Here is a 24606-nt window from a genome sequence, read left to right on the forward strand (position 1 = left end):
GGATTCGAACCGGCAACCCTCCGGTTACAGGTCCAAAGTGCTAACCAGTAGGCCACGGCTGCCCCAATTAGATGAAAATCTAATCTAATCTAATCTAGAGACTAATTTGAAATGATTGATATGTGAAATCCACAGCTGTCAGACTTCAAGAAGAAGCTTGAGGATATGTCTGGAAACGTAGAGGCGCTTGAAGAGAACAAGAAGCGACTGCAGCGCGATCTTGAGGCTTCCAACACACAGTTTGAGGAGAAGGCAGCAGCTCATGACAAGATGGAGAAGACCAAGAACAGGCTGCAGCAGGAGCTGGAGGACGTCCTGATGGATCTTGACAACCAGAGGACCGTCGTCTCGAACCTGGAGAAGAAACAGAAGAAGTTTGACCAGGTCAGTTCATTTCAAATGTCTTACAATCAATAATAATCAGTTATCAGATGCCTGTCATAATCAATCACTGTCATCAAATGCCTGTTATAATCAATCAGCTGTCATCAAATGCCTGTCATCAATCACTGTCAAAACTATTTCAGTGTGCATTACACATGCTTAACTTGTAACAAGCACTTAGAACTTAACTGAGAACTTAGAACTAAGCTAACCTCAAGTATTTGCTCAGATGTTGGCAGAGGAGAAGAGCATCTCCAGTAAGTACGCTGATGAGCGAGATCGGGCTGAGCAGGAGGCCCGTGAGAAGGAGACCAAGGCGCTGTCTCTGGCCCGGGCACTGGAGGAGGCTCAGGACTCACGCGAGGAGCTGGAGAGGGTCAACAAAGGCCTGAAGGCTGAGATGGAGGACCTGGTCAGCTCAAAGGATGACGTTGGCAAGAGCGTAAGTTCATCCCATCTCAGATACTTTGTTCATGAATGTGATGAGGAGCCTGCCATCTGTTTTGTTAAATAAAGGATAATGGTTCCATTATTGTTGCTGCAGATCCTCCTGTGATGATAGCCCATTGTCCTTGTGTTGTAGGTCCACGAGCTGGAGAAGTCCAAGCGTGGCCTGGAGGCCCAGGTGGACGAGATGAAGACTCAGCTGGAGGAGCTGGAGGACGAGCTGCAAGCAGCAGAGGATGCTAAGCTGCGCCTGGAGGTCAACATGCAGGCCATGAAAGCCCAGTTTGAGAGGGACCTGCAGGGCAGAGACGAGATGGGAGAGGACAAGAAGAGACAACTTGTGAAGCAGGTACGTACATGGCCGTCAGAAGAATCTGACTGACATTTTCTTTGATATGCTCCACGTTTCCTTGTTCTCTAAAAGCCGCAGAGAATTTAAAGGAGCCGTCTGCTCTTGGCAGGTGCGTGAGCTTGAGACAGAGCTGGACGACGAGCGCAAGCAGAGAGCCAGCATGGCCGCCGCCAAGAAGAAGATGGAGGGAGACGTGAAGGATCTGGAGGACCAGATCGAGACCTCCAATAAGGGCAGAGATGAGGCCATCAAGCAGCTCCGCAAGATCCAGGTGAGACGTATTCCAGAGCATCTTATGTCATGGAAGAGTGTTTTCTGACTATGGCAAGGCTAACTTGAGCTTCTCTCACAGGCCCAGATGAAGGACTACCAGAGGGAACTGGATGATGCTCGCTCTGCCAGGGAGGATGTTCTCTCCACCGCCAAGGAAAGTGAGAGGAAGGCAAAGAGTCTGGAGGCAGAACTGATGCAGCTGCAGGAGGTACCTACCTTTCTTTCACTCAACAAGCTATCAGGAGCTATCTAGAATTTTGTAAGTCTAAAAGTGGTGATTACGCTTCTTTGTAGGACTTGGCTGCCGCAGAGAGAGGAAAGAAACAAGCAGAGGCTGAGAGAGATGAGCTTGCTGATGAGCTTACCAGCAACACCTCTGGAAAGTACGTCTGATAGTATTATGCTAAAAGACGCATGCATCACAGCCCTCTTCACTTTTACCTAATTGTAACACAATTTTTGGAACATTTCCAGGTCAGCCCTTGCAGATGACAAGCGGAGGTTGGAAGCAAAGATTTCTCAGCTGGAGGAGGAACTGGAGGAGGAGCAAAGCAACACGGAGATTGTCAATGATCGACTGAGGAAGAGCACGCAACAGGTAACGCTGGAGACAACAGAACTGAATTGAAAGTGCCATGAAGGTATCAAGGTCATAAACATTTATGTAGAGTTAACACTGGGATGATATGCCACTGAAGTAACTGAACGTAAAGGGAATAGTACATAATAATATGCTGCCAGAACCACAGATGCAGAAGAGGTTGTACAAGTCATGTGATATTAATTTTGTTTGCATTGTCTCATTCAATCACTTCAGGTTGACCAACTGACCAATGAGCTTCAGTCAGAGCGCTCCACGTCCCAAAAGAATGAGAGTGCACGGCAGCAAATGGAGAGGCAGAACAAAGAACTTAAAGCCAAATTACAGGAGATGGAGAACCAAGTCAAGTCCAAGTTCAAGTCCTCCATCTCCGCCCTGGAGTCCAAAGTGGCTCAGCTGGAGGAGCAGCTGGAGCAGGAGAGCAGGTGAGTGCTGGACACCACACACTGCACTAACGCATGCACTGGGGAACATCTCACCATGACCACCAGAGGTGGAGGAGGTACATAGTGGTGGCATGTCTTGTGTTAACTGAAAGCGCTGTGGCACTGATTGTGTGTGACCCTCTATAGAGATAAGCAGACTACTGCCAAGGCCATGCGTCAGAAGGACAAGAAGCTGAAGGACCTGATCATTCAGGTGGAGGATGAGCGGAAGCAAGCAGAGCAGTACAAAGACCAGGTGAGCTCTTCATTTTTTAGTTTGCCTTCTCGTTTTTCTCGTACCACTTTTTTCTCGTTTATACCTATTCAAAGCTACTGATGGATTACGCCAAATGAGAGGTCATTTGTGTCTGTAGGTTTAAACTTAGATTGGCAAGAAAGCTTGCTATTGTAGCACTAATAAATAACTCAAAGGCTTGGTACCACTTCTCCCCTGAAGTCTCTGCTCTCGGTGTTTGCGTTGTCTCCTCTCAGGCGGACAAAACCAACGTGCGGATGAAGCAGCTGAAGAGGCAGCTCGAGGAGTCAGAGGAGGAGTCCCAGCGCATCACTGCTACCCGCAGAAAACTGCAGAGAGAGCTGGAGGAGGCCATTGAGGCCAATGACAACATGACGCGCGAGGTCAACTCTCTCAAGAGTAAACTCAGGTAGGAGAATGAGGCCGGAGCTCCGTGGGCCGCCGTTACATGGTACTGAAAAGTTAAAAGTGTCTCATCAGAAATACTTTGATGAACTCAATTCAAGAGACATTCCAACACGACCACCAGAGGAAAGAATAAAATGGTCAGAATTATTTTTGTCTTGTCTGTGTTGTCGCATTGTTTGTTGTTGTCAGTGTCTTTTGTCTCTCATTCTGTCATTTTCATCCATGAGCTGGATCATGCTGCCTCAGTTCTCAGCCTCAAGCCTTCACATTCCAGGAGAAGAAGACCGTATAGACAGGGTTCAGATCCGAGCCCTAGTTTTTAACAATTTATCCAAGTCCATCACCCAGTGGCATTAAGGCCAAACAAGAAATGGCTCTGAATAAATAGACAGACGAGTTCAGCATCTTTTGGAATTCGAGACGTACGTCTGTCTCGGGATACAAGCAGTCAAAGTGTGTCTGTGTCTGTTGCAGAGGCAATCCTGAACCTGCGCAGTGACTATGCAGGTACCGCTGCACCTCTAGGACTTCATCACAATGTGATACCTTTTCTGGTCACAGAGCACCTCTTGCGTTGATCTTCTCATTTTCTGAGTGAAATATGGTTAATGTTATTAAACATCTGCTATCTGTTCTTCAAAAGTCTCACAGCAAAGACTGTAAACTTAAAGGTAGCACAATGTTTGAGAAGATCAGCTCCAACAATTTGACCATATTTCTCTCTATTTCAAGGCTGGTTTAGAGATCTAAACTTAACTCATTTGTTTGTTTAGCTATGACTCAAATGAGTTACACTGGCTATATTTACAACATGATCTTCTAAATCTGCCTTTCTGAAAAGTTATGTACTGTGTTCACCTGTTGTTTTTCTGGCCTTCACTGATTAGTCAAGCAAAACCCTACAGATGAACAGTCTATGAACAGAATTTGATAAGTTATTGTTTTATTTGATTCAGTTTGATAAAAGTCCCTAACCAACCAAGTTGTCATTCGTGGGTCTAAAGCACAAACATTTTGTATCTCACAAAACAAATTTGCTTTAAATATGTAAGTGATTCCTACTGATTTTCTTCGGTACATATGCTAAGTAGACTACTAAGCAAGTAGGAAGCTTCCTGATTGGTTAATACTGCCAGCCCATGTTGAAAATTCAGTCCCAGATTACTGAGCTAAGAACTGAGTTCTTAGTTTTTTGTAACCTACTCTTCAAGTATCTCAGAATTTAAAGCAAGCAAGCAAATTTGGGATTTCAAAAATCACTTACAGCAGTTGTAGAATATGATTAGTGGGATCATTTGGCATGCCAATTTACAATCTGTACAGTCGGAACTGTTCAGGTGTGAAAAATGTGTGATTTTTTTTTTTCACAGATTAGAAAAGTAATTTTGTAAGACCTATAATGGTGCTGGCCAGGATGCTGGTCAGAGCTCTGAAGGACTTTGTTTGACTCAAAGCTTTGAAGTGTTACTGCTGCTGCTGCTGCTGCTGCATTCCTGTTTCATCTCATCACACCACACAAGTCTACAGAAACAAAACACAGCACTTAGTCGTAATGAAGTGACCTGTTGTCAGGATAACTAATGGAGCAAATCATATATTTTTTTTTATATACATTCATCATTAAATATTTTCCATTAATGTTTGTTACAAGTTTTCTCTGTTTATACTCTTTAAACTCTCGGTTCATATCGTAGATATCATACATAAAGTGCCACTTCTACATTGCATCTCAGTTTGTATTTTTAAACATAGATGACAGTGAACAGAACCATACTCACACTTGGTTTAATCATTTGATAAATCTTTCTGTATGACTAACTAAAAAGCTGAAATGTTGGCTGAATTGAAAAGTGGACTGAAGAGGATGTGCATGAACGCACAGTTGACACCTGTTTGGAGCCGTGCCTGGGTTGATGTTGTGACAGTTATTTTTTCTCTCTGGCATTACAGTGGATTTCAGGTCACCATCAGCTGCCCATAATGCAAGTGCTTGTACCCATCTCTGCCATGCTGTCTGTTCCTTAGCTAATCTAATAACTGGCTCTGTGGCGTTTTAGACGGGGCAACGAGCCGTCCTTCAGCAGCACGCCCCGGCGCACTGGTGGGGGCGGCCGGAGAACAATGATGGACAGCAGTGATGCAGGTGAGGACGCTGGCGACGTGGGAGGCGATTACAACGGAACGAAGGGAGAGTAGAGCTGCCCAGCGTCCACCCCATCGCCCCCCTCTCCTCTGCTGTTTCATAGACCTGCCCCATCCATTCTTAGCACACACACACACTGAAATTACCTTTAGCTTGCTGGCCATGCCAAAGCACTGCATTAAGGCTTCCTTTCACCTCATGCTGCCCTGTAGTCCATAGACCTTCTGCAACATGTGGACATGGCTAAATGTTAATTTATATATTTGTTCCTGCATGAGCATGACATTGGTGGCCCACAAGGCCCAAATGTTGGCAGTCTCCAAAGAGTATAAAACAAAACAAATTTTATTATTACATAACTATTTTTCCCCACTGTACTTTTCATTAAACTGCACTGAACTATTTTAGAAAATTGGATAATTGTGTATTTTAGTGATTTACACTTTCTCAGGTACATCTTATTGCTTTTCACTTGCGGGGATACTTTTTTTTCAAATTTGGAATGCTTCAGTAGCTTTTAAAGATCTTAGTAATGAACACATATGTCAATAAGGAATGTGTTCCTCAAAGGATGAACTTCAGATAATGATGAATGATATTTGTGTTGACAGTGACATTTCCCATCTCCTAAATTAAAATAGACAGAGGCAATATCAGCATCCCCAAGAAACATTTTCTCTGCACTTTAGTGCATCACTTCTGTAACCTTGTCTAAACAATGGACTAGTTGCACGAAAGGCTCTCGGTGAGCTTGTTTGATTCCTGTGGAGCCAGGTGTGTTTGAACCTCCCGCTATTCTGAATGTAATTAGTGTCTTTACGTCCTTTTTTATCGTAACGTGCTGATTCATTAGGTACAACACCTAACCGAGTCCGTGTAGACACTAATTACATTCAGAATAGCAGCAGGTTCAAACACACCTGGCTCCACTGGAAATAAATTAGCTCACCGAGAGCCTTTCGTGTAATTAGTCAATTAATGCCAGAAAATAACAACAGCAACCAACAACTTGGTTGGTCAGGCTTAGGTTTCAAATCAGACATTTGAGTCATTACCCTCTTTCACTCCAAGGTAACAAAGTGATGTGCAATCATATTCCACCCTGTATCACGCATATTCTATACAAACAACTGGTCTCTTCTAGTAACTAATTTAATATAATCTAAATATATCCTCCGAGCTGTACCACTTCACTAAAACTACATCAGTTATTGTATTTTACATAAATTGGCATAAATGTCACTAAAATTATGAATTTGTGAAACCACTTGCACTTAAAATAAAGTTTGACAAAAGCCTTTCCGTGTTAGTTGTTATTTTTGTTTTGTTTCTGTGGGGCCTGTTTCAGATGGTGATTGTACTAATTACACACCCAGCACAAGAGCAGTCTAGGTACTGCAGACCCTCACCCCTATAATGTATCAATAAAAAACATGATTATAAAATTGGTACCTAAAACTCATTCAGATGAGGAGTGTAGGGGTGAGGGGGCATATTCTATACAAAGCCTCCTTCGTCAGCCGCAATCTACAGTGGGAATGAGTGAAGCATAAAACCAGGCAATGGAAGGTATTTATAGAGCCATATCAGCACAGCAAAGTGTTACTTCATTATAATGCATGCATATCTGTATATACTGACTGACAGACATTTAAACAACTTAATCAAGACATTAGACACTGAAACACAAGCTTTGATATTCAGTTTATTGTAACTTTTCCTGACAGTGTAACAGTGTCAAAGAAAGCCACATACAAATACGTTTTGTAAAACTAGGGTCCCCTGCAAAGTCTTGCAAATATTGCTTGTCTACCTCTCATATCTCACAGTGAAACGTTTTACAAATTATTCCAAAGATAAGTAGTTTGTTGGAGACAAAAATATAAGGTCTTAGACTTAAAACTATGGATCTGTGACCACACGTCCCGTTTCTGGGTATACAGACGCAGTGCCCTGTAGAGTAACTGGAATAGCTGTGATCTTTCGGTCATAACTTGTGCTTTTTGCCATGACAACGCACTGTAACATTACAGCACAATGGCCAAACTCAACAAACAACTACTTAAATACCATAACCAAACTTTAACATGTACAAATCATTTATAAAAAAAAAACAGTTATGGGATAAATTAAGTTATGGAAAGTATAGTTGTTGGTTTCAAAATGAATGAATGTGATGTCACTTCAGAAAGCAGAACATCCACTAAACATTTATAAAAAAAATAGTATCAATCTACGGTAAGTTCAATAAACAATGTACTTAAAAGAACAATGCAAATCTGATGAAAATGGAAAGTCTCTGTTTAGACAAACACATAGGCTTGCCAGTTGTTTGGTTCTGACATGCTGATAACAAAAACAATATCTCTTGAAGTGTAAGCTATGATCATTTGACTTTAAAGCTGAACGGTACCCATGAGTACTCAAACCAACATATGTATATTCCATATTAAAAATAGCATTTTCTGACCCCACAGCCTGTACTTGTTACAATACTGGACAGATTTCCATAGTACTGTTCAGTGCAGTTATTTTTGCGTACCTCATATTAGGAAAGTTAATGGCATATTGACCTATAAACTACACCTAGCTGATCAGTCATTAAACTTCATATATGGATATATCTACCTATATACTATTTATTTATGACTAGACAGAATAAGAATATGTTTACCATATTTAAAAGTTCTATTTTAATTTTAGCACTGAAACCATCAAGCTTCAAATAACAGTTTAGATTGCCAAGGCATGTTCCTTTATAGCCTTTCTGAAGCAAAAACAGATACTGTACTGCATAGAGTATATCCATTTATGACCTTGATGTGAAACTGAATGTTTACATAGTAAATAGAGTGAAGGAATATTACCATCACATGTTATTGCTCTATACGTGAGTCACACCAAATTCAACGTCTGATCTACACACTCACCACTCACTTGACCACGCTGGTGTGGTAGAACAAATTTAACAGCCAGGATTGATTTACCTTTCAATAAATTGAATCTTAATTACAAACAAGAACGTCAACAAACTAAGATAAAGCCAAACATCTCAACTTGTCCCTGCAGCAGATCTTAGGGCAGCTAATACATATTTTTATTTCATTTTTTTTAAAGTATCACAACTAAAGCCACTTCACCACAGTGCAGATGCAGTAGCCTGCAGCTATTGACACACAAATGCGTGAGCTTCAGCAATCGAGGCAACGTAACTGCAGTCAGCTGAAGAAGAATGGCTGTGGTATGTCTCCAAGGAAGCGCTCTACAGACGCAGATCTCGTTAGAAGGCAGCAGTGGCTAAAGGCTAACGCTAAGCCCCAGACAGGCCCCTGGCCCAGTTAGAAGACCCAGGGCTGCCCGCCCAGGAGGCCCACAGGGGGCAGATGAGGTTAGATGATGTGTAAGGTCACAGGGATATGCTTTCTCCATGCGGATGATTAGGAAATAAAAACTACAAAGATGCTAAGCTGTTCTCAGCAGGAAATTGTATGTCAACAGTCAAGAGTTCTTTTCTTGTGGGTTCTGATTCCATTACACTCCGTATCTATCTCATCCTCCCTGGTTCCAAACTAGCTGGGCATGCAAAAGCAAGGAGCAGGGGGCAGCTAGCACATCGCTGTGCTCTTCAGTGACCACACGCAGAAGAGGACAGACGGGAAGCCATTTCAAACACACCAACTGAAGTGATGCATGAGGTACACAGGACACAAACAGGACACAGACACAATAAAAATCCCCATTGGAATTATGGGTAGGGAACGGAGGTAGTTTGTTGGTGTCCTACAGCAGCATCTTGACCCCACCTTGTGGAGACTGCAGTGGTGATGGAGCTGAGTGGGAAGATGCAGGTCCGAATTCCAACCGCTTCACCAAACTAGAGGAGGAGTTTCAGACCAGAGGGATATATTACCACTCAAGCAAACACAAATCATAGGCAATCTGTGTGGAAAAATGACTGAATAAAATACATTAATGTGATTATACACTGCTCAAAAAAATTAAGGGAACACATTTACAGTTTTTCACGATTGTTAAAACACTTTTTTTTTTTTTTAAACCCTCCACCCTTCTTTTCTTTCTCAAACAACATTCACAGAACGTTTGAGAAAGGAGAAAAGGGTGGAGGGTTTCAAAAATTGTGAAAAAACGTAAGTGTTCCCTAATTTCTTTTGAGCAGTGTACATAAATGTGATTATATGTGAAACGTGAAAATATATCAATTTGAAACTCTTCGGTGTATAACTTCTCTACATAATAATATAATATGATGCAAAACAGGTTGCTGAGATAACAAAGCACTTACTCACCTTTTCTCAAACTGAGGCACGGTGTGGCCAGTGGAGTGGATCTCCGAGGTGTCTGAGGGGGCGGCTGCAGATGCAGTCCCTGCAGAAAGGGCTGGCCTAACAGCTGGTGTGTCAAAAACAAAATCTCGACACGAGGCAAGCTTGGATTCTAGGTTCTATTACAAAAAAAAAAAAAAAAGACCAAAAAGACAAACAGTATTAAGACGGGCAAAACTGAACACAAAGCACACTTTTAATCTGAACCGAAATGCTATTACAGCTTTAAACATAGGCGTTTTATTAAAGGAGAATTCCGGTGTGATATTGACCTAAAGTGTATTGAAACATGATACCGAGTGTGAACGTATGTCTCATAGCCCATCTCGGCTTGTCCCCTGCACTTCAAAATCTGGCGCTAGTTAGCCGATGCTACCAACAGCTTTTTCAATAGTGGTGCTTCGGCATCGGGCTAGCCATGCAAATAAATCACTGTTTTACACCCATTTACGAGGCTCAATGTATCTCCACACTTCATTGGTAGACTTCCGAGGGCCCTGACATTTAAAATGAGACATTGAGAACTTTGAAAAAGCACTGGTAGTTTACTTACAAGACGATTTATACAGACAGCATCTTCACGAAGTTTAGCGTTTGCAGCCATCTTGAATTTAGTCACGATAAGTCGAGCAACGAGTAAGAATGAACAGGTATGATAAGGGATCAGATTCCAAAAATAATTCAGTGGAAATGCATGGATTCCAGTTTCTTCCAGTAGCAGCAACTGGAATCCATGCATTGGGCTATGAGACATACGTTCACACTCGGTATCATGTTTCAATACACTTTAGGTCAATATCACACCGGAATTCTCCTTTAAATGATGCCAGTTTAAACTCAACTATAGTGATGCTCACTAGAGGCACATCAGTATGACTTACCCCCACTTTCCTAAGCAGCTCCCCAACAATGTTGAGCGCCGAGATCCTAGCAGAAGTGGTGAGAGGAGTGCCAGTCATGGAGATACCTGAAGAGAGACCAGTGTGTGCACTCATCACTCATCAAACAGAGAGACCAGTGTGTGAATTCATCAAACAGAGAGGCTGTCGTGAAGACTCCAAGAAACAACTAAATCACTTTCTAACTATCACCATAAAAACAATAAAGATTTAGCTTAATCTGATCTCATTGCTTCCTACTATTGTCAATTTCTCTCTAAATAAAAAACAGTTGATGATGATGATTGCTTACTACTATTTTCAATGTCATGCATGTATACGGTCCTTAGCAGGCTCTATAACCCTGGCTTTACCTCTGTAATGTGTTGTTGATGGCGTGCAGAATGATCCAATTGGGTTTGCAGGGGTGGCTGGGACAGAGGTACGACCAGGAAGTTGTGATGGCGCTTCTGGCTTGTCCATGTCCCTGGAAATTCTTAATGGAGGGCGATGATCCTGCTTCTGCGTCACAGCCAGCTCTTGTTTAAGATCTGGCAGAGGACATGTGAAATAAACAAGACTTCTGATGAACTCAAACACAACAATGTGGGTAGGTTTCACTCCAAACATGACCACTGTAGAATATGCAAGCAGAACTGAAATGCTCGCTCACCTCTGGCCTCATCTTTCAGCCTCTGAACTGATTCTAGAAGATTCTCCTTTTCATCTAGCTCACTTTCTAGGAAAGCATTCCTCTCAATAACCTGGTTCATCCGCAGCTCAAAATCTTCCAAAGACATAATTGTGGCCCTATAAGGGAGGGGAAAGCAAAGTAGGTCACACAGCACAGTAGACACCACACTTGCATTCTTGCAACATAGTTGACGGGACTTACCAGTTAATTTCCAGTAATCAGTGACATACCTTTTAGCCCGCTCCAAGTCGTCGTTGGACTGTTCCAGTTCTCTGATGTATTTCTGTAGGTGGTCCCTTACTGCAGTAGTCTCTGCAAGCTCATCCTCTAGCCTCGACATTTGCCGAAATGCATCAGTGTGTTGTGCCTCAAATTTTTCCTGAACACAATTAGGGGAATGAGAAGGACATGTTTAGTCATGCACAACATTTCGAACTACAATGAAACAAGCATGCGTCACTTGACCTGTTGCGAAATTTCACAACCTCTATCACTGCAATGGCCTACCTTGATGTTATCGAGTTCCGAACGCAGACGTTCATTGTTGGATTGTAGCTCCTTGTTCCTCGCTTCACATTGTTTCAACTCAGTCTCAAGTTCTGTCTCATAATCTCGGCTCATTTGCTGAAATTCCTGTAGCTCGTCGTGTGCGTCTAGAGCACTAGCCGCAGAGAGAGAGTATCATACATAAACAACGCATTTCGCTTCGACTTAAATGTTAGTGCAACATGATCCAACGATCGATACGTAAAGCAATACAATATCTTATTACATTGATGGGAGATCAAATAAGTTTTGAGAGTTATTCGATACCTTTGTTGATGTTTAACAGCCACCTCTTTCCAATAACTGACTTCCTCTTCCAATGACCCAAACGTTGGTGCTGGAGGTTCACCCATAGTCCTAGGTCAACAGCAAAGTGACCGGTTTTTTAGAAGTATGATATGTTACACATACAAGTGAGTGTATTCAGTTGAAAGCAATATGAACAGTTATAACATTAAGTTATATCTAACATTGTTTTTCATTGATAAACCGAAATAGCATACAACTGTGGCTAGCAAGTTAACAGTCGAAAGCTAACTAATACCTAGCAAGCAGTTGCATGGTGTAACACAACAGCGTTCATTTAATATAACTTGATAGTTAGCCAATCAATGCAATTTCACAATGCAACGTCTATATCTGTAAACTGAAGTTTGCCCCAATATTGTGAACGTTACAAAGTGTAACGATAGCTTCGAATTTTGCTAGCTAACTAGCTACCCAAGAAAGCTAAAAACATTTTATGCAAGCATGCATGCATGCTAGCTGACTTAGTCAGTGACTAGCTCACCCAGGTGACCTAAAAAAGTAGTTAGCTTGTATTCAAATCTTGCCGTTCAGTAGTATGATGGAAAGAAGTGAATAAAGTGCGTACCTCGATATGAACAACTGTCACATACAATAACGTATGTGTTGAAAATAATTATAATGGTGGTTGTTACGAATGTCCTAACTCCCTTCTTTCAATCCATTCAGAGGCATCACACAGGCTACTCAAATCTAAACCAACAGTGGACTTTGCATCGCTATTGGCTGAGGCACCATGACGTATAGGGTTCCTCCCTATTAAACCAATCATAAGACGCTAAACTACAGTTGCACCAATCACAAAGGGCTAAAGTTTGTACCCACTGAAAGCACTTATTTTATATTAATGGAAGCTATGTGACAAGTACAATGAATGAACAACAATCTCTAACCAAAGAATTTAAGTGTTTTGAAGATTAATGCAAACCTGGGCAAACTAAAGCTAAATTAACTCTTAAACGTCCAGTTTTACAGAAAACACTTTTCACACACCTTCTTTTCATCCATTTTCAAACTGTTATTATGATATTTTTGTGCATACTGCAGTCACAGGCTATTAGTTTATGTGCTTTGGCACAGTGATTCCACCCTATCAGCTTATCTAGAATAAAAAGGGAGGTGGCCAGGGCCTCAAGTGTGACTTGTTTTAAAAAGGCAGTCGTGTATTCATCACCTGAAAGGTAAGGCACTGTTTAAAGAAATAACTGCCTTTTTCCCTCTTTTCTGTCAAAGTGATATTGATTATCCTGCTGTCCCTACAGACTGCAGAAAAGGGTGACACAGTCATACTATCATGAAATGTTCCTGGAAATTTCTTCTGCTTTTGGCCTTAGTGTATGTTGTTATCCAGTATGTTGCGATTAGATCTTTTCCATCCATAACTCTGAATATCTGTTCAGTTCTACATAATCAAAATCGCTTCCAACTCCAGCAAATGGACCCTGCCTGTCTAACATATAAAAAAGACTCTTTAAGAAACACATCTCCTTCCAAAAGTCACATTCTCATCTTGGCTGCCACACGTTCTGGCTCATCATTTCTGGGGCAGCTCTTCAACCATCACTCCGATGTCTTCTATTTGTATGAACCTCTGAACCACATTCAGACTGCGCTGAACTCTACACATGCCAACCGAAGGATGATACTCGGGGCCAGTAGGGATCTTCTAAGGGGCTTGTTCCGCTGTGACCTGCACCTCTTGGAGGATTACATCAGGCCACAGCCAGAGAAGCACATCACAGACCAGCTGAAGCGCCGGGGTGCCAGCAAAGCCCTCTGCTCTCCTCCGGTGTGCCACGTCTTCAGCCCTCAGCTGGTGAATGTGACTGAGAGCCAGTGTGTCCAGAAGTGTGGCTCCCTCAATCTCACCCTGGCCTCACAGTCCTGCCAGCAGAGAGGGCACGTGGTCATCAAGACAGTGCGAGTGCCAGAGGTCAGTGATGTCAGAGACCTGCTGGAGGACCCTCGACTCAACCTAAAGGTCATCCAGCTGGTCAGGGACCCGCGGGGAGTACTGGCCTCCAGAATGATGACCTTCCCCCAGAACTACCCTCTGATGAGACTGTGGAAGATGAAGCACCAGAAACCGGAGGGTCTCAACCTCACACAGGAGCCCGTGTGTGAGGACTACCGCAGATCTGTGGCCACGGCCCTGAGACAACCTGACTGGCTGAGGGGAAGGTACATGCTGGTGAGGTATGAGGATCTAGCAAAAGAGCCAAGACAAAAGATAAAGGAGGTTTTCACATTTTTAGGCCTGAATTTGGACAAGAGTGTGGTTGACTGGATTAAAGAAAATACACATGGAAGAGGCAGCTGGTCACCAATGGATGTCTTGAGTACAAACAGGGACTCAGCCACCAACTCAGACAGCTGGAGGCTGAAACTTTCTTATGACATGGTTCAGTATTTGCAAACCTTGTGTCAAACAACTTTGCATGAACTGGGCTACACATTTGTTAATTCTTCAGAAGAGCTGAGGAATTTGTCTGTCATTCTCTTCAAAAAAAGGAATTTTTGGACATCTCAGTAATGTCTCGAGAAAAATACCTTCCTACAGAACATATTCAATGTAAACCCTTTCAATCTGTTCTTACAGGGTTTCCAGTTCAAGTGTTCAGAGTCAACGCAGATACTTTGTAGTGTAAAAGTATTTAGCGTAGTGTTCTACAAAATGTCAACTTTACATTTGAAACAATTTTTGTTTATCTCTGAGTTACCATTAACTCAATGTTGTTTTCTGTGCTACCATAAATGCCTTAGGGTCGCACAGGGTCTATAACTTGCCATAGTGTTTTTGTAATACAATGAAAGTACATTAGCTTTAAACCTGATCTGTTTCATCAGATACAACACTTCAAGATCGTACTGAATCCAGCTTTCATTGTTTGTGAATAAAACTTAGAAAGTACATGTACAGAAAATGCTAGATCAGAGCATTGTTGACTTTTGGTAAGTGCACAACTGCACATTAAAAGATAACAAACCTTAATGTGGTGTTATGCTTGGCTTTCTGGTACCAGACACCACATAGTGGATAGTATTGGTATAATTTAACTGTATTTGTCATATTTTGGATAGAAATATGCTTGTTTCAGTACAGACTCTGTTGATTGGCTGCTCATGTTATAACTTGTTGTGTTTCATTCTCTAATAAAGGGCTGTATTTTGCACTCTGGCGCACGGCATAAAACTTGTTTTCCACCGCGCAAAGTGGTATTTTGCACGTTAATTTTTTAAACAATGCACCCAGGGGTGTGGTAATTAACAACCTAGGGAGGGGCCTGGCGCATTGTCTAAAAATCGCTATTGTACACCTGGTCAGAAGTCTATGGCGAGTTGTTTATATGTTATTTTAAGAGCGCATTGTCAACAGTCATATTGGCAGGTGCACCTTCTATCATTCATGAACGCACACCAGCGCACATCCATGCAAAACATTACAAATTGCACGATTACAATGGGAAACATAATTAGAATAAAGATATTACGAAATACTGTACATCTCATGATGAGTAGGCTAGTTATTCACCATCATTTGCAAATTGGTAATGACGGTTAAAAGTGATTAGGGGAGAGGCAAGAGACACATATGGAGCACAGCTGAAGACGCACTGTCAAGAGATATAAGCAACTCCTCTGCAGGATAAATATTGTTTTATTCAGTCATTTGAGCAATATTAGGGTAAGTGTTGCCTTTTCCAGCCTATGTTTTCGATGGTAACCCATTGTCAGTCAATTGTGAAAGTAACTGCATATAACTGTCTTGTCATTGACTGACACCTTGGTGAAGTTAGTTTCACTTTGCCAATGAGTTCAAATAATAGACGAGTGCAAATGCGTGAAGGCTATGCTAGGTTTTAGTAAAGCATGGTTTAGGAATGACTATTCCATATGGTCTCGCAAGCAGCCTCCTTCAAATGCGCCGTTGAATGGCAAAATACCGATGCATTTATTTGACATATCGCGCTTTGCGCCATTAAAGGGAATGACAGATGTCATTCTCATTGGTTTAAATGATGTTACGCCCCAAACACACCCATATGACTGACTGAAAAAACCTAGGAACACCTTGTTGCGCCATGCGCTCCACGTTTGATAACGAAACCCCTCTCAATGTGAACTAGACATCCTACTAAATTTGAATAAACTTTTGACGAGTGCTTTAGAATGTCATGATAGGGCCCAAAGAGTGTTGATGGCGTACATCTGGCATATTTGGTATTTGAATATTAAAGCTGCAGTTAGCAAGATGTTTTTGATCATTTTCACTGAAACCATATGCTCCGATAGAACAACATAAATCAGCCAGTTTAAAAAAAAATGCACTTCCAACTCCACCTAGAGCCTGTTATTTGTTTTGCAAAAATCCACAGCTCCCGGTTCTTCTGGTCCAGTCAGGGCTGTGTGAGATCTGACTGTCAATCACAGTCTGGTGCAGTCTGATGCGCACTGACGAGCACGAACGATGAGAGGTGCATGGTGGTAGTGGGGGAGGGGCATGAGAGTTGTAAACATTCAAAATGTTGGCTAAGTCCCCTCAATCTGTCAGACTTGCCAACTGCAGCTTTACATATTTTGAACTGTACTGTGGTCTTGTTGCATATGCTTTTCATTTCACATCCCAATTTCTGTACCTTTGTTAGGTTCAAGGTGTCCAGTCACAATGCGGTGCTCTTGGAAAGTTGTCATTCTGATGGCGGTGGTCTCTATTATAGTCATCCAGTATGCTGTAATCAGATCATTCAGAACTATGACACATGACATATGTCCCTTTCTACACCCTGCAAAACACTGCCAACAACAGACCATCTTGAATCGTCACTGGCCAGAAGAGAACCCTCATACTTTGAACTTATCTGGGAAGACCCACGTTCTCATCTTGGCTGCCACACGTTCTGGCTCATCATTTCTGGGGCAGCTCTTCAACCATCACTCCGATGTCTTCTATTTGTATGAACCTCTGAACCACATTCAGACTGCGCTGAACTCTACACATGCCAACCGAAGGATGATACTCGGGGCCAGTAGGGATCTTCTAAGGGGCTTGTTCCGCTGTGACCTGCACCTCTTGGAGGATTACATCAGGCCACAGCCAGAGAAGCACATCACAGACCAGCTGAAGCGCCGGGGTGCCAGCAAAGCCCTCTGCTCTCCTCCGGTGTGCCACGTCTTCAGCCCTCAGCTGGTGAATGTGACTGAGAGCCAGTGTGTCCAGAAGTGTGGCTCCCTCAATCTCACCTTGGCCTCACAGTCCTGCCAGCAGAGAGGGCACGTGGTCATCAAGACAGTGCGAGTGCCAGAGGTCAGTGATGTCAGAGACCTGCTGGAGGACCCTCAACTCAACCTGAAGGTCATCCAGCTGGTCAGGGACCCGCGGGGAGTACTGGCTTCCAGAATGATGACCTTCCCCCAGAACTACCCTCTGATGAGACTGTGGAAGATGAAGCACCAGAAACCGGAGGGTCTCAACCTCACACAGGAGCCCGTGTGTGAGGACTACCGCAGATCTGTGGCCACGGCCCTGAGACAACCTGACTGGCTGAGGGGAAGGTACATGCTGGTGAGGTATGAGGATCTAGCCACCAACACTCTTCAGAAGATCCAGGAGATTTTCAAAACCCTGGGATTGTCTTTTGATGAGAACATTATGGACTGGATTGAGACGAACACAGAAGGAAAAGGGGATTGGTCACCCATGGATGCGTATGGCACCAAAAGACATTCTGCCACTAATTCAGAGAGCTGGAGGTTTAAGATGTCTTTTGACATGGTTCAATATGTCCAAACCTTGTGTGAAACCACTTTACATCAGCTGGGATACAAAATAGTCAAATCATCTGAAGAACTGGAGAATGTTTCTCTCTCGCTTGTTGAGGACAGAACATGGAGACCTTTTCAGTGACCAATGAGATTTTAAAATAATCTTCACAATGATAAGAAGTCAGTTCTCTCTAGCCCTCACTGCCATTGTGGCCTCAGTCAGAGAAGCAAACCCTACAAACATGCAGATCTGAATTAATCACCTGCACTTGCAGATTAAATACATATTTTTTGTGAACCTTTTTTGTCAGAGAAGCAACGCCTACAAACTTGCAGGTCTGAATTAATCACCTGCACTTGCAGATTAAATAAATATTTTTTGTGAACCTTTTTTGTTTTTTGTTTGAGCATGAACAATATTGTGACACTGGGAATTAGAAAGGAAGTACACTTCAGAAATATCTACATACCCTTTGCATGGGCTTAAAAGCAAACAGTAGTGACAACATGCCCGGCTCCACGGCTCACTCAACCCAAATCCACTATTGATATCACCTGTGTTAAGGGCACAGGAAGAAGCAATAGACTTTACTGAAGTTTTCCACCTCTGATAATTACCCCCCCCCCCCCAAAAAAAAATCTCCCCCCACCCTTCCGTTACCAAGAGCTGGAGCCGGGTCTGAGTGACAACAAATCTATTTGTTGAAGTGATACGTGTTTTTACATGAATGAGGTTTTTGTTCCCTGTCCATTCTAATTGGTGCAGGGGAACTTTGAGTCAACCAATTCTAGTAATCATGAACCATTCTCAGTAAACAGACTACCAGATTGGTCATTTCCTTCAAACAAACTGTCACTGATTAATGTACTATGTCCCTCACAACTTTTAACTCCACATAGTGATCAATATATGCAAGGTTTTCACAGATAACATCTAATTCCTGAAAATATTCTCACAAAAAAGTCTAACACACATGCTCATATATCAAATGCTAATTACATTTATAATAAAGTAATTATGCATAGGCAATGGTTGATCCACTACAGTACGTTTGCTTATTTCAGCACATACAGATCATGTATGCATCACATGCTACCTCAGACAAACAAATTGCGCAATGTAGGTAAGCCAACCTATCAGACAGAATAAAGTAACCTTTATAATGGGGGTGCTGACTACACCGAACATTATCTTCCGTATTTTCCGACTTCTCGATGGCAAAGGGAAGCATGCGGCAGTGGAAAGGGCAATGAACAGGCGGCCATATCAGTTCTGGCTTTAAGCTAATACACACAGCCCTCTCTGACCTCATTGGAGAGCTAATCGCTGCTCCTATTTTTGTGACCTTGCTGGGGAGATCTCAGGGTGACACAGGAACGCACACTCTCCTGTCATCATGAAAATCCCGACAGTATGGCTCATTGCACTGGCTTGGACATGCTTCAACATTCAGAGTGCAGGTATTTTTCCAGATTGAAATCATCACCAACATTATTTTAATGATAATAATATCAAACATGGAATACAACTAAGTAAAATCTACACTAGAGATTTGTGTGTTAATTATATTGTGCCCAAATAATTGTAAATTGTTTACTATTTGGCCAAAAAATCAGTTCACATGTCTTGTTGTGTATACACCTACTGTGTAATAATCTTTGTTCTTTCTATAGAGGTGTACCAGAGGGATACTGACCATTTCATCCAGGCTATCCAGAAGATTGAGAACTCTGGGCTGGACGTAAGCCCTCTGTCCATAGTAAGGAGCCTACGCAGGGCTGTCGGCCATGACAACACTTTCACACAGAGATTCCTAGGGGCAACTCACGATGACAGTGACACCACAATTTTGACAACAAACAACAGCAGGAACATCGAGGCATGGAGTTTAGAATTTCTGGGATTCTTTGACAAGGCCATCCACAATTTTGTGACAGATGCCCGTGAAGAGAGGGGTGTAGTTCTCACCCCGGATGGCACAACCGTGGCCTTGGAGCCCCTCCTGCAGGGCATAGAGGCTGGTCTAAAAGGCCGGTCCGAAGGCCGCCATCCCCAAGGCTTGCACTCCCTCACACTGGCCAGGACCCTGGGCCTGTCTTTCCTACATGCATTTAATTCCTCCTCCGACCGCTTGGGCCCCGATGGGTGCTGGGATAACGTTACTGCGCCCATGGTGTTCACACTCTTGAGTCCCCCCTCTCTCGCCACAGACGCTCTGATCAATGGGGGCATGGACGGCTCCATTCTGGGGGCGCTCCTCTCTGATGACACTAAAGCCGTCCCTAAACTGAGTGAGTTGCTGAAGGCCTACTACCACTTCCAGCTGGGAGAGGCTGGCCTGGATGGAGCTCCACTCATCAGTCCCATGCGCAGGGAGAACTACAGGAAGCTGGTGCCATCTTCCGTCCTGGAGGGGATGGTGTTGGAGTTCCTGGCAGACCGAGAGCCCTCAGCAGAGATGAAGAAAGCTGTGAAAGAGGGGGTGCAGGATTTTGTGCTGCGTTACCTGGGTAGGGTTTGGTGCACTCCCATAACTCACGTCCATGTTTACTTGCATATAATGCAATACATGACTGAAAAAGCATAGGTTCCTCTATTCTATTTTTACAGACATAGTTCAACAAATCACATTTCTTAAACGTACTGTTTGTGTAGTTAGTTATATCAACTCTGGATCATGAATTCTGTTTGCACAATGATTCAGCTAAAAAAAAACCTCTGAATACATACCTCAGAAGAAATTACATTATATTTATCAGCCAACATTCCTCATACAGACTTTGACTAAACCAAAGACAGTAGGAAATTGGTCCACCTGAACTTCAACACTAAATCAACAGGCCTCTCTAACTAGAAAACCGATTCAGCTACTGAATTACAGATTTATTTAATAATGTAACATTTACTGTGTTCTATATTCTGTATGTTCAATGCATACACATACGCATTATGTTACATGTTGCACATAGATGTCCAATACTAGTCATAGTATAAGTGTCCATACAGGTGTATATTACATAGTAGCATGCAGTATAAAACCAAAGATGCAAAATGTATTGTTAACTGCCATGGAGTTGTGTATTGGTGAAAACGAAAAGCATTGGACTTGCATTGTTAGTGTGGACTAGTGAAGTCTGAGGAGTATGTCTGTGTTTGTTTTTCTCTCAGATTGCCCACCGATGATCCCTCGTTGTATGTGGGGGGCTAAAGCATCCAAGGGGATTCCTGCGAGACTCTCACCCCCCCTACACTTCCTCTATATTCACCACACGGAAACTCCCAGCAGGCCTTGCCTGAGCTTCCAGCAGTGCTCCCGGGACATGCGAGCCATGCAGCGCTATCACCAGGTGGAGAGAGGCTGGCAAGATATTGGGTACAGGTCAGTGCCCGCTTCTTTACTCTCTCCTCTCTCAGTATTCTGAGATGCCCCTGTAAACAAACCCATTCTGCTTCTAATACTACACAAAGTCCAGCAATTCATTACTAAATTATGGCTGCAAAATAGATCATGGCTAAATGGCATAAATAATTATGGCTACATCCAGTAGAAAATGCCATCACATCATTAGTGTTTCGTTGATGTCAAGATCTCCAAAAGTGGCTTTGGCTGTTGTAGGGGAGGAGTAATGCTGTGTGTTTCTGCAGCTTCGTGATGGGATCTGATGGGTACATGTATGAGGGTCGGGGCTGGGGCAAGCAGGGCTCCCACACCAGAAACCACAATGCCTTCGGCTACGGCGTCGCATTCATCGGCAACTACTCGGCCTCTCTGCCAAGCCGGCACAGCTTGAGTCTAGTCCGCCACCGTCTGGCCACGTGTGGCGTTACCGGACGCTTCATACAGGCCAACTACACAGTCCAGGGTCACAGGCAGGTGGTGGACACCACTTGCCCAGGGGATGCTCTTTACTCTGAAATCCGCACCTGGGAGCATTACGGGGTAAGTTGGTCATGCATGGCTGATGGTTCAGTTTCGTAACCTGGTTTTCCGTTGTCTTGTCTTGTCGCTGCACGCTGATGCTGTTTACTCTGTTTTATAGGACACAGAATCTCCCAAAGCAACACACAGCTGAAGAGGATCAGAGAACATTGCAGGGACATCAATTCTAAAAACAACCTGTTTGATAATACTAATAGTGTGATGTGGGTATGACAATGGTACATGGAAAATAAAGACCAAAAAAACATGTTTTGATTCCGGTGCATATCAATCATCCCCCGTGGCAATAAAGCATGGTAATCTGTGAATGCTTGTTCATTAAGTAGCCTACATGTCTGAAATGCACATGATGTACAGTTTCATGTAGGCTGCATGTACATGAAACTGTAGGCATCTCCTGAGGGAGTTTTTGTAAACAGCAAATGGTATGTAGAATCATCCGCACAGGAAGTGGTAGGTTTGTGGAACGCGATGAGAAAGGAAGCATCGTTACACTGACAGGAAACTGAAACTAACAGCCACTGAACATCGCTACACACAACACATTTAGGTCCTCAGAAGTACCAAATACAGAAAAACAAGATCTGTTCAAAAACATCAGAAAAGACATGTAAAGATAGGCCAAGTAATATCACTTCAGTTCTGTTATCTTACTGTGATCATCACATGGAACATTGACTTTCAATTACTTTTCAGAGCTGTATGTGTGTGTGTGTATTCCACCTTCTAAAACTTCAGAATAAACCCAATGGATAGGGACACCACAAAATCAACACTTGATTTTGAATGATGCTCTTTCAGCTCTTCTTCTGACTGGCTCACGTCTACTCACTGTACATGTCCTGTGGTAAGGATGACAAGCAAACCACAGGGTCTGAGGGGGGGTTTGAGAGGTCTCTGCACTTCTGTGAGTTAACTTTATTAACTCATTAACTCATTAAGTTAACTTATTAAGTGAGTTCTTTTTATTTATTTCTTCATTTCTATTTGCTGTTCTGTATACTAAAGAGATCAAACAAGGTCACTTCTTCATTGGGTCATACAGTCATCAAAAAGGAGGAACACTTTCTCTGGTTGAGGGGAAGAGAGGATTTCGCTTTGATAGAGAGAAACACTAGAAGTCAAGTCAAGTCAAGTCAAGTCAAGTTTATTTATATAGCACATTTCATACACAGAGGTCATTCAATGTGCTTTACATAAACAAAACCAAACGATAATAACAAATAAAAGCATAGAAGGGCAATATAGTCAAAGAATAGTTAAAAGGTAAAGATCATAATAAAAAGAAAACATAAAACACAAGGTAAAATCATTTAAAAATAAAGAATAATTAGTAAGCAAAAACAAAGGCAAAAGTAGTAAAAAAAAGTAATAAAAGACAAAGTAGAATAATTATCGAGGCAGATTCAGAATTTGTAACTCGGCACAGTTAGCAGAAAGCGTCTGAGAACAGTTTGGTCTTAAGTCTAGATTTAAAACTGGCTACAGTTGGGGCCTTTTTAATGTCATCCGAAAGTTGGTTCCACAGCTGAGCCGCATAGCAGCTAAAAGCTGCTTCACCATGTTTAGTTCTAACTGTAGGTTTTACTAGCAGGTTTTTCACCTGGGACCTGAGAGGACGAGAAGGTGTGTACTGCTGAAGCATGTCTGACAAGTATTTAGGTCCTGCTCCATTTACTGATTTATAAACAAGCAATAGTGCTTTAAAGTCAATTCTGTGACTTACTGGAAGCCAGTGCAAGGACTTAAGAATTGGAGTAATGTGGTCAGTTCTTTTAGTTTTTGTTAGAGTCCTAGCTGCTGCATTTTGTATCACCTGAAGCTGTTTAATAGTCTTTTTAGGAAGGCCTGTGAACAGTCCATTGCAGTAATCAACCCTGCTGGAGATAAATGCATGAATGAGTTTTTCTAAGTCATGTTTTGACATCAGCCCTCTGAGTTTGACAATATTTTTGAGGTGGTAAAAAGCTGATTTAGTTATCGCTTTCATGTGGCTGTTGAAATTTAGATCACTGTCAATTAATACACCAAGGTTTTTAACAGTATCCTTTGCCTTCAACCCTTTTGTGTCAAGGAGAGTGGCAACCCTAAGTCTTTCCTCATTTTTACCAAATATAATTACTTCAGTTTTTTCTTTGTTCAGCTGAAGAAAATTTTGAGACATCCAGGTGTTGATTTGTTCTATACACTGACACATAGATTCAAGAGGACCATAGTTGTTTGGTGATAGAGCTAAGTAAATTTGTGTGTCATCTGCATAGCTATGATATGAAATCAAATTATTTTGAATGATTTGTCCAAGTGGGAGCATATAGAGGTTGAATAATAGTGGCCCCAAGATCGACCCCTGGGGAACACCACAGGTCAAGGACGTTGGTGTTGATGTACAGTTTCCGATGGCAACAAAGAAGCTCCTTTCTTGTAGATATGATTTTAGCCAGCTGATAACTATGCCTGTAAATCCAACCCAGTGTTCTAGTCTGTGTAGTAAAATATTGTGATCAACAGTGTCAAATGCTGCACTAAGGTCCAGTAGCACTAGGACTGATGTTTTACCTGAATCTGTGTTGAGGCGTATGTCATTGGAAACTTTAATGAGAGCTGTTTCAGTGCTGTGATTTGCCCGAAAACCAGACTGAAAGTAATCAAAATACCCATTTGATGTTAGGAAGGTGGTTAATTGATTAAAGACTACTTTTTCAATAATTTTGCCAATAAAAGGTAGATTGGATATGGGCCTGTAATTGTTTAGCATGGAGGCATCCAGGTTATTCTTCTTGAGAAGTGGCTTTACAACAGCTGTTTTCAGTGACTTAGGAAAAGTGCCAGACAGCAATGATACATTT

General features: G+C 42.4%; 5 protein-coding genes across 8 annotated transcripts in view; 4 read left to right on the plus strand and 1 right to left on the minus strand.

Annotated features, from left to right (window-relative positions):
* Window positions 1-6587, plus strand: part of myh11a (myosin, heavy chain 11a, smooth muscle) — a 30162-nt gene extending 23575 nt beyond the window's left edge. For 2 of the 3 annotated variants that reach the window (XM_042103776.1, XM_042103777.1), the window contains 11 exons: window positions 136-384; window positions 614-826; window positions 968-1180; window positions 1293-1454; window positions 1536-1664; window positions 1751-1839; window positions 1931-2054; window positions 2274-2482; window positions 2630-2738; window positions 2975-3147; window positions 5204-6587. In XM_042103776.1, coding sequence (XP_041959710.1) covers window positions 136-384; window positions 614-826; window positions 968-1180; window positions 1293-1454; window positions 1536-1664; window positions 1751-1839; window positions 1931-2054; window positions 2274-2482; window positions 2630-2738; window positions 2975-3147; window positions 5204-5342 — 1809 coding nt within the window. In that variant the 3' untranslated portion in view covers window positions 5343-6587. Of the gene's footprint in view, window positions 1-135; window positions 385-613; window positions 827-967; window positions 1181-1292; window positions 1455-1535; window positions 1665-1750; window positions 1840-1930; window positions 2055-2273; window positions 2483-2629; window positions 2739-2974; window positions 3148-3620; window positions 3654-5203 lie in introns of all 3 variants that reach the window. The other variant, XM_042103778.1, reaches the window with a different exon arrangement.
* Window positions 6588-6981: 394 nt separating this feature from the next.
* LOC121718760 (nuclear distribution protein nudE homolog 1-like) lies at window positions 6982-12753 on the minus strand. Its single transcript, XM_042103912.1, has 9 exons — window positions 12625-12753; window positions 12018-12107; window positions 11712-11865; window positions 11435-11583; window positions 11184-11320; window positions 10885-11061; window positions 10514-10599; window positions 9597-9751; window positions 6982-9163 (listed from the first exon to the last, which is right to left on the minus strand). The coding sequence occupies exons 2-9, from the start codon at window positions 12101-12103 to the stop codon at window positions 9070-9072; spliced, it is 1038 nt and encodes a 345-aa protein (XP_041959846.1). The 5' UTR covers window positions 12104-12107; window positions 12625-12753; the 3' UTR covers window positions 6982-9069.
* On the plus strand, window positions 8913-22068 carry pglyrp2 (peptidoglycan recognition protein 2). 2 transcript variants are annotated; one of them, XM_042103865.1, is made up of 6 exons: window positions 8913-8917; window positions 19195-19280; window positions 19494-20330; window positions 20989-21199; window positions 21466-21760; window positions 21861-22068. In XM_042103865.1, exons 2-6 carry the CDS (start codon window positions 19217-19219, stop codon window positions 21891-21893), a joined length of 1440 nt encoding a protein of 479 aa, XP_041959799.1. In that variant the 5' UTR covers window positions 8913-8917; window positions 19195-19216; the 3' UTR covers window positions 21894-22068. The 2 variants fall into 2 exon arrangements, with proteins under 2 accessions (XP_041959799.1, XP_041959798.1); XM_042103864.1 differs by lacking the exon at window positions 8913-8917 and having other exon boundaries at window positions 19002-19280.
* Window positions 13296-14589, plus strand: LOC121719854 (carbohydrate sulfotransferase 1-like). Its single transcript, XM_042105646.1, has one exon. The coding sequence runs from the start codon at window positions 13351-13353 to the stop codon at window positions 14587-14589; it is 1239 nt and encodes a 412-aa protein (XP_041961580.1). The 5' UTR covers window positions 13296-13350.
* LOC121718752 (carbohydrate sulfotransferase 1-like) lies at window positions 15724-17961 on the plus strand. Its single transcript, XM_042103895.1, has 2 exons — window positions 15724-15741; window positions 16703-17961. The coding sequence occupies exon 2, from the start codon at window positions 16723-16725 to the stop codon at window positions 17959-17961; it is 1239 nt and encodes a 412-aa protein (XP_041959829.1). The 5' UTR covers window positions 15724-15741; window positions 16703-16722.
* Window positions 22069-24606: the final 2538 nt, after the last annotated feature.

Source organism: Alosa sapidissima, chromosome 9, assembly GCF_018492685.1.
Source record: "Alosa sapidissima isolate fAloSap1 chromosome 9, fAloSap1.pri, whole genome shotgun sequence".
Classification (NCBI taxonomy): domain Eukaryota; kingdom Metazoa; phylum Chordata; class Actinopteri; order Clupeiformes; family Clupeidae; genus Alosa; species Alosa sapidissima.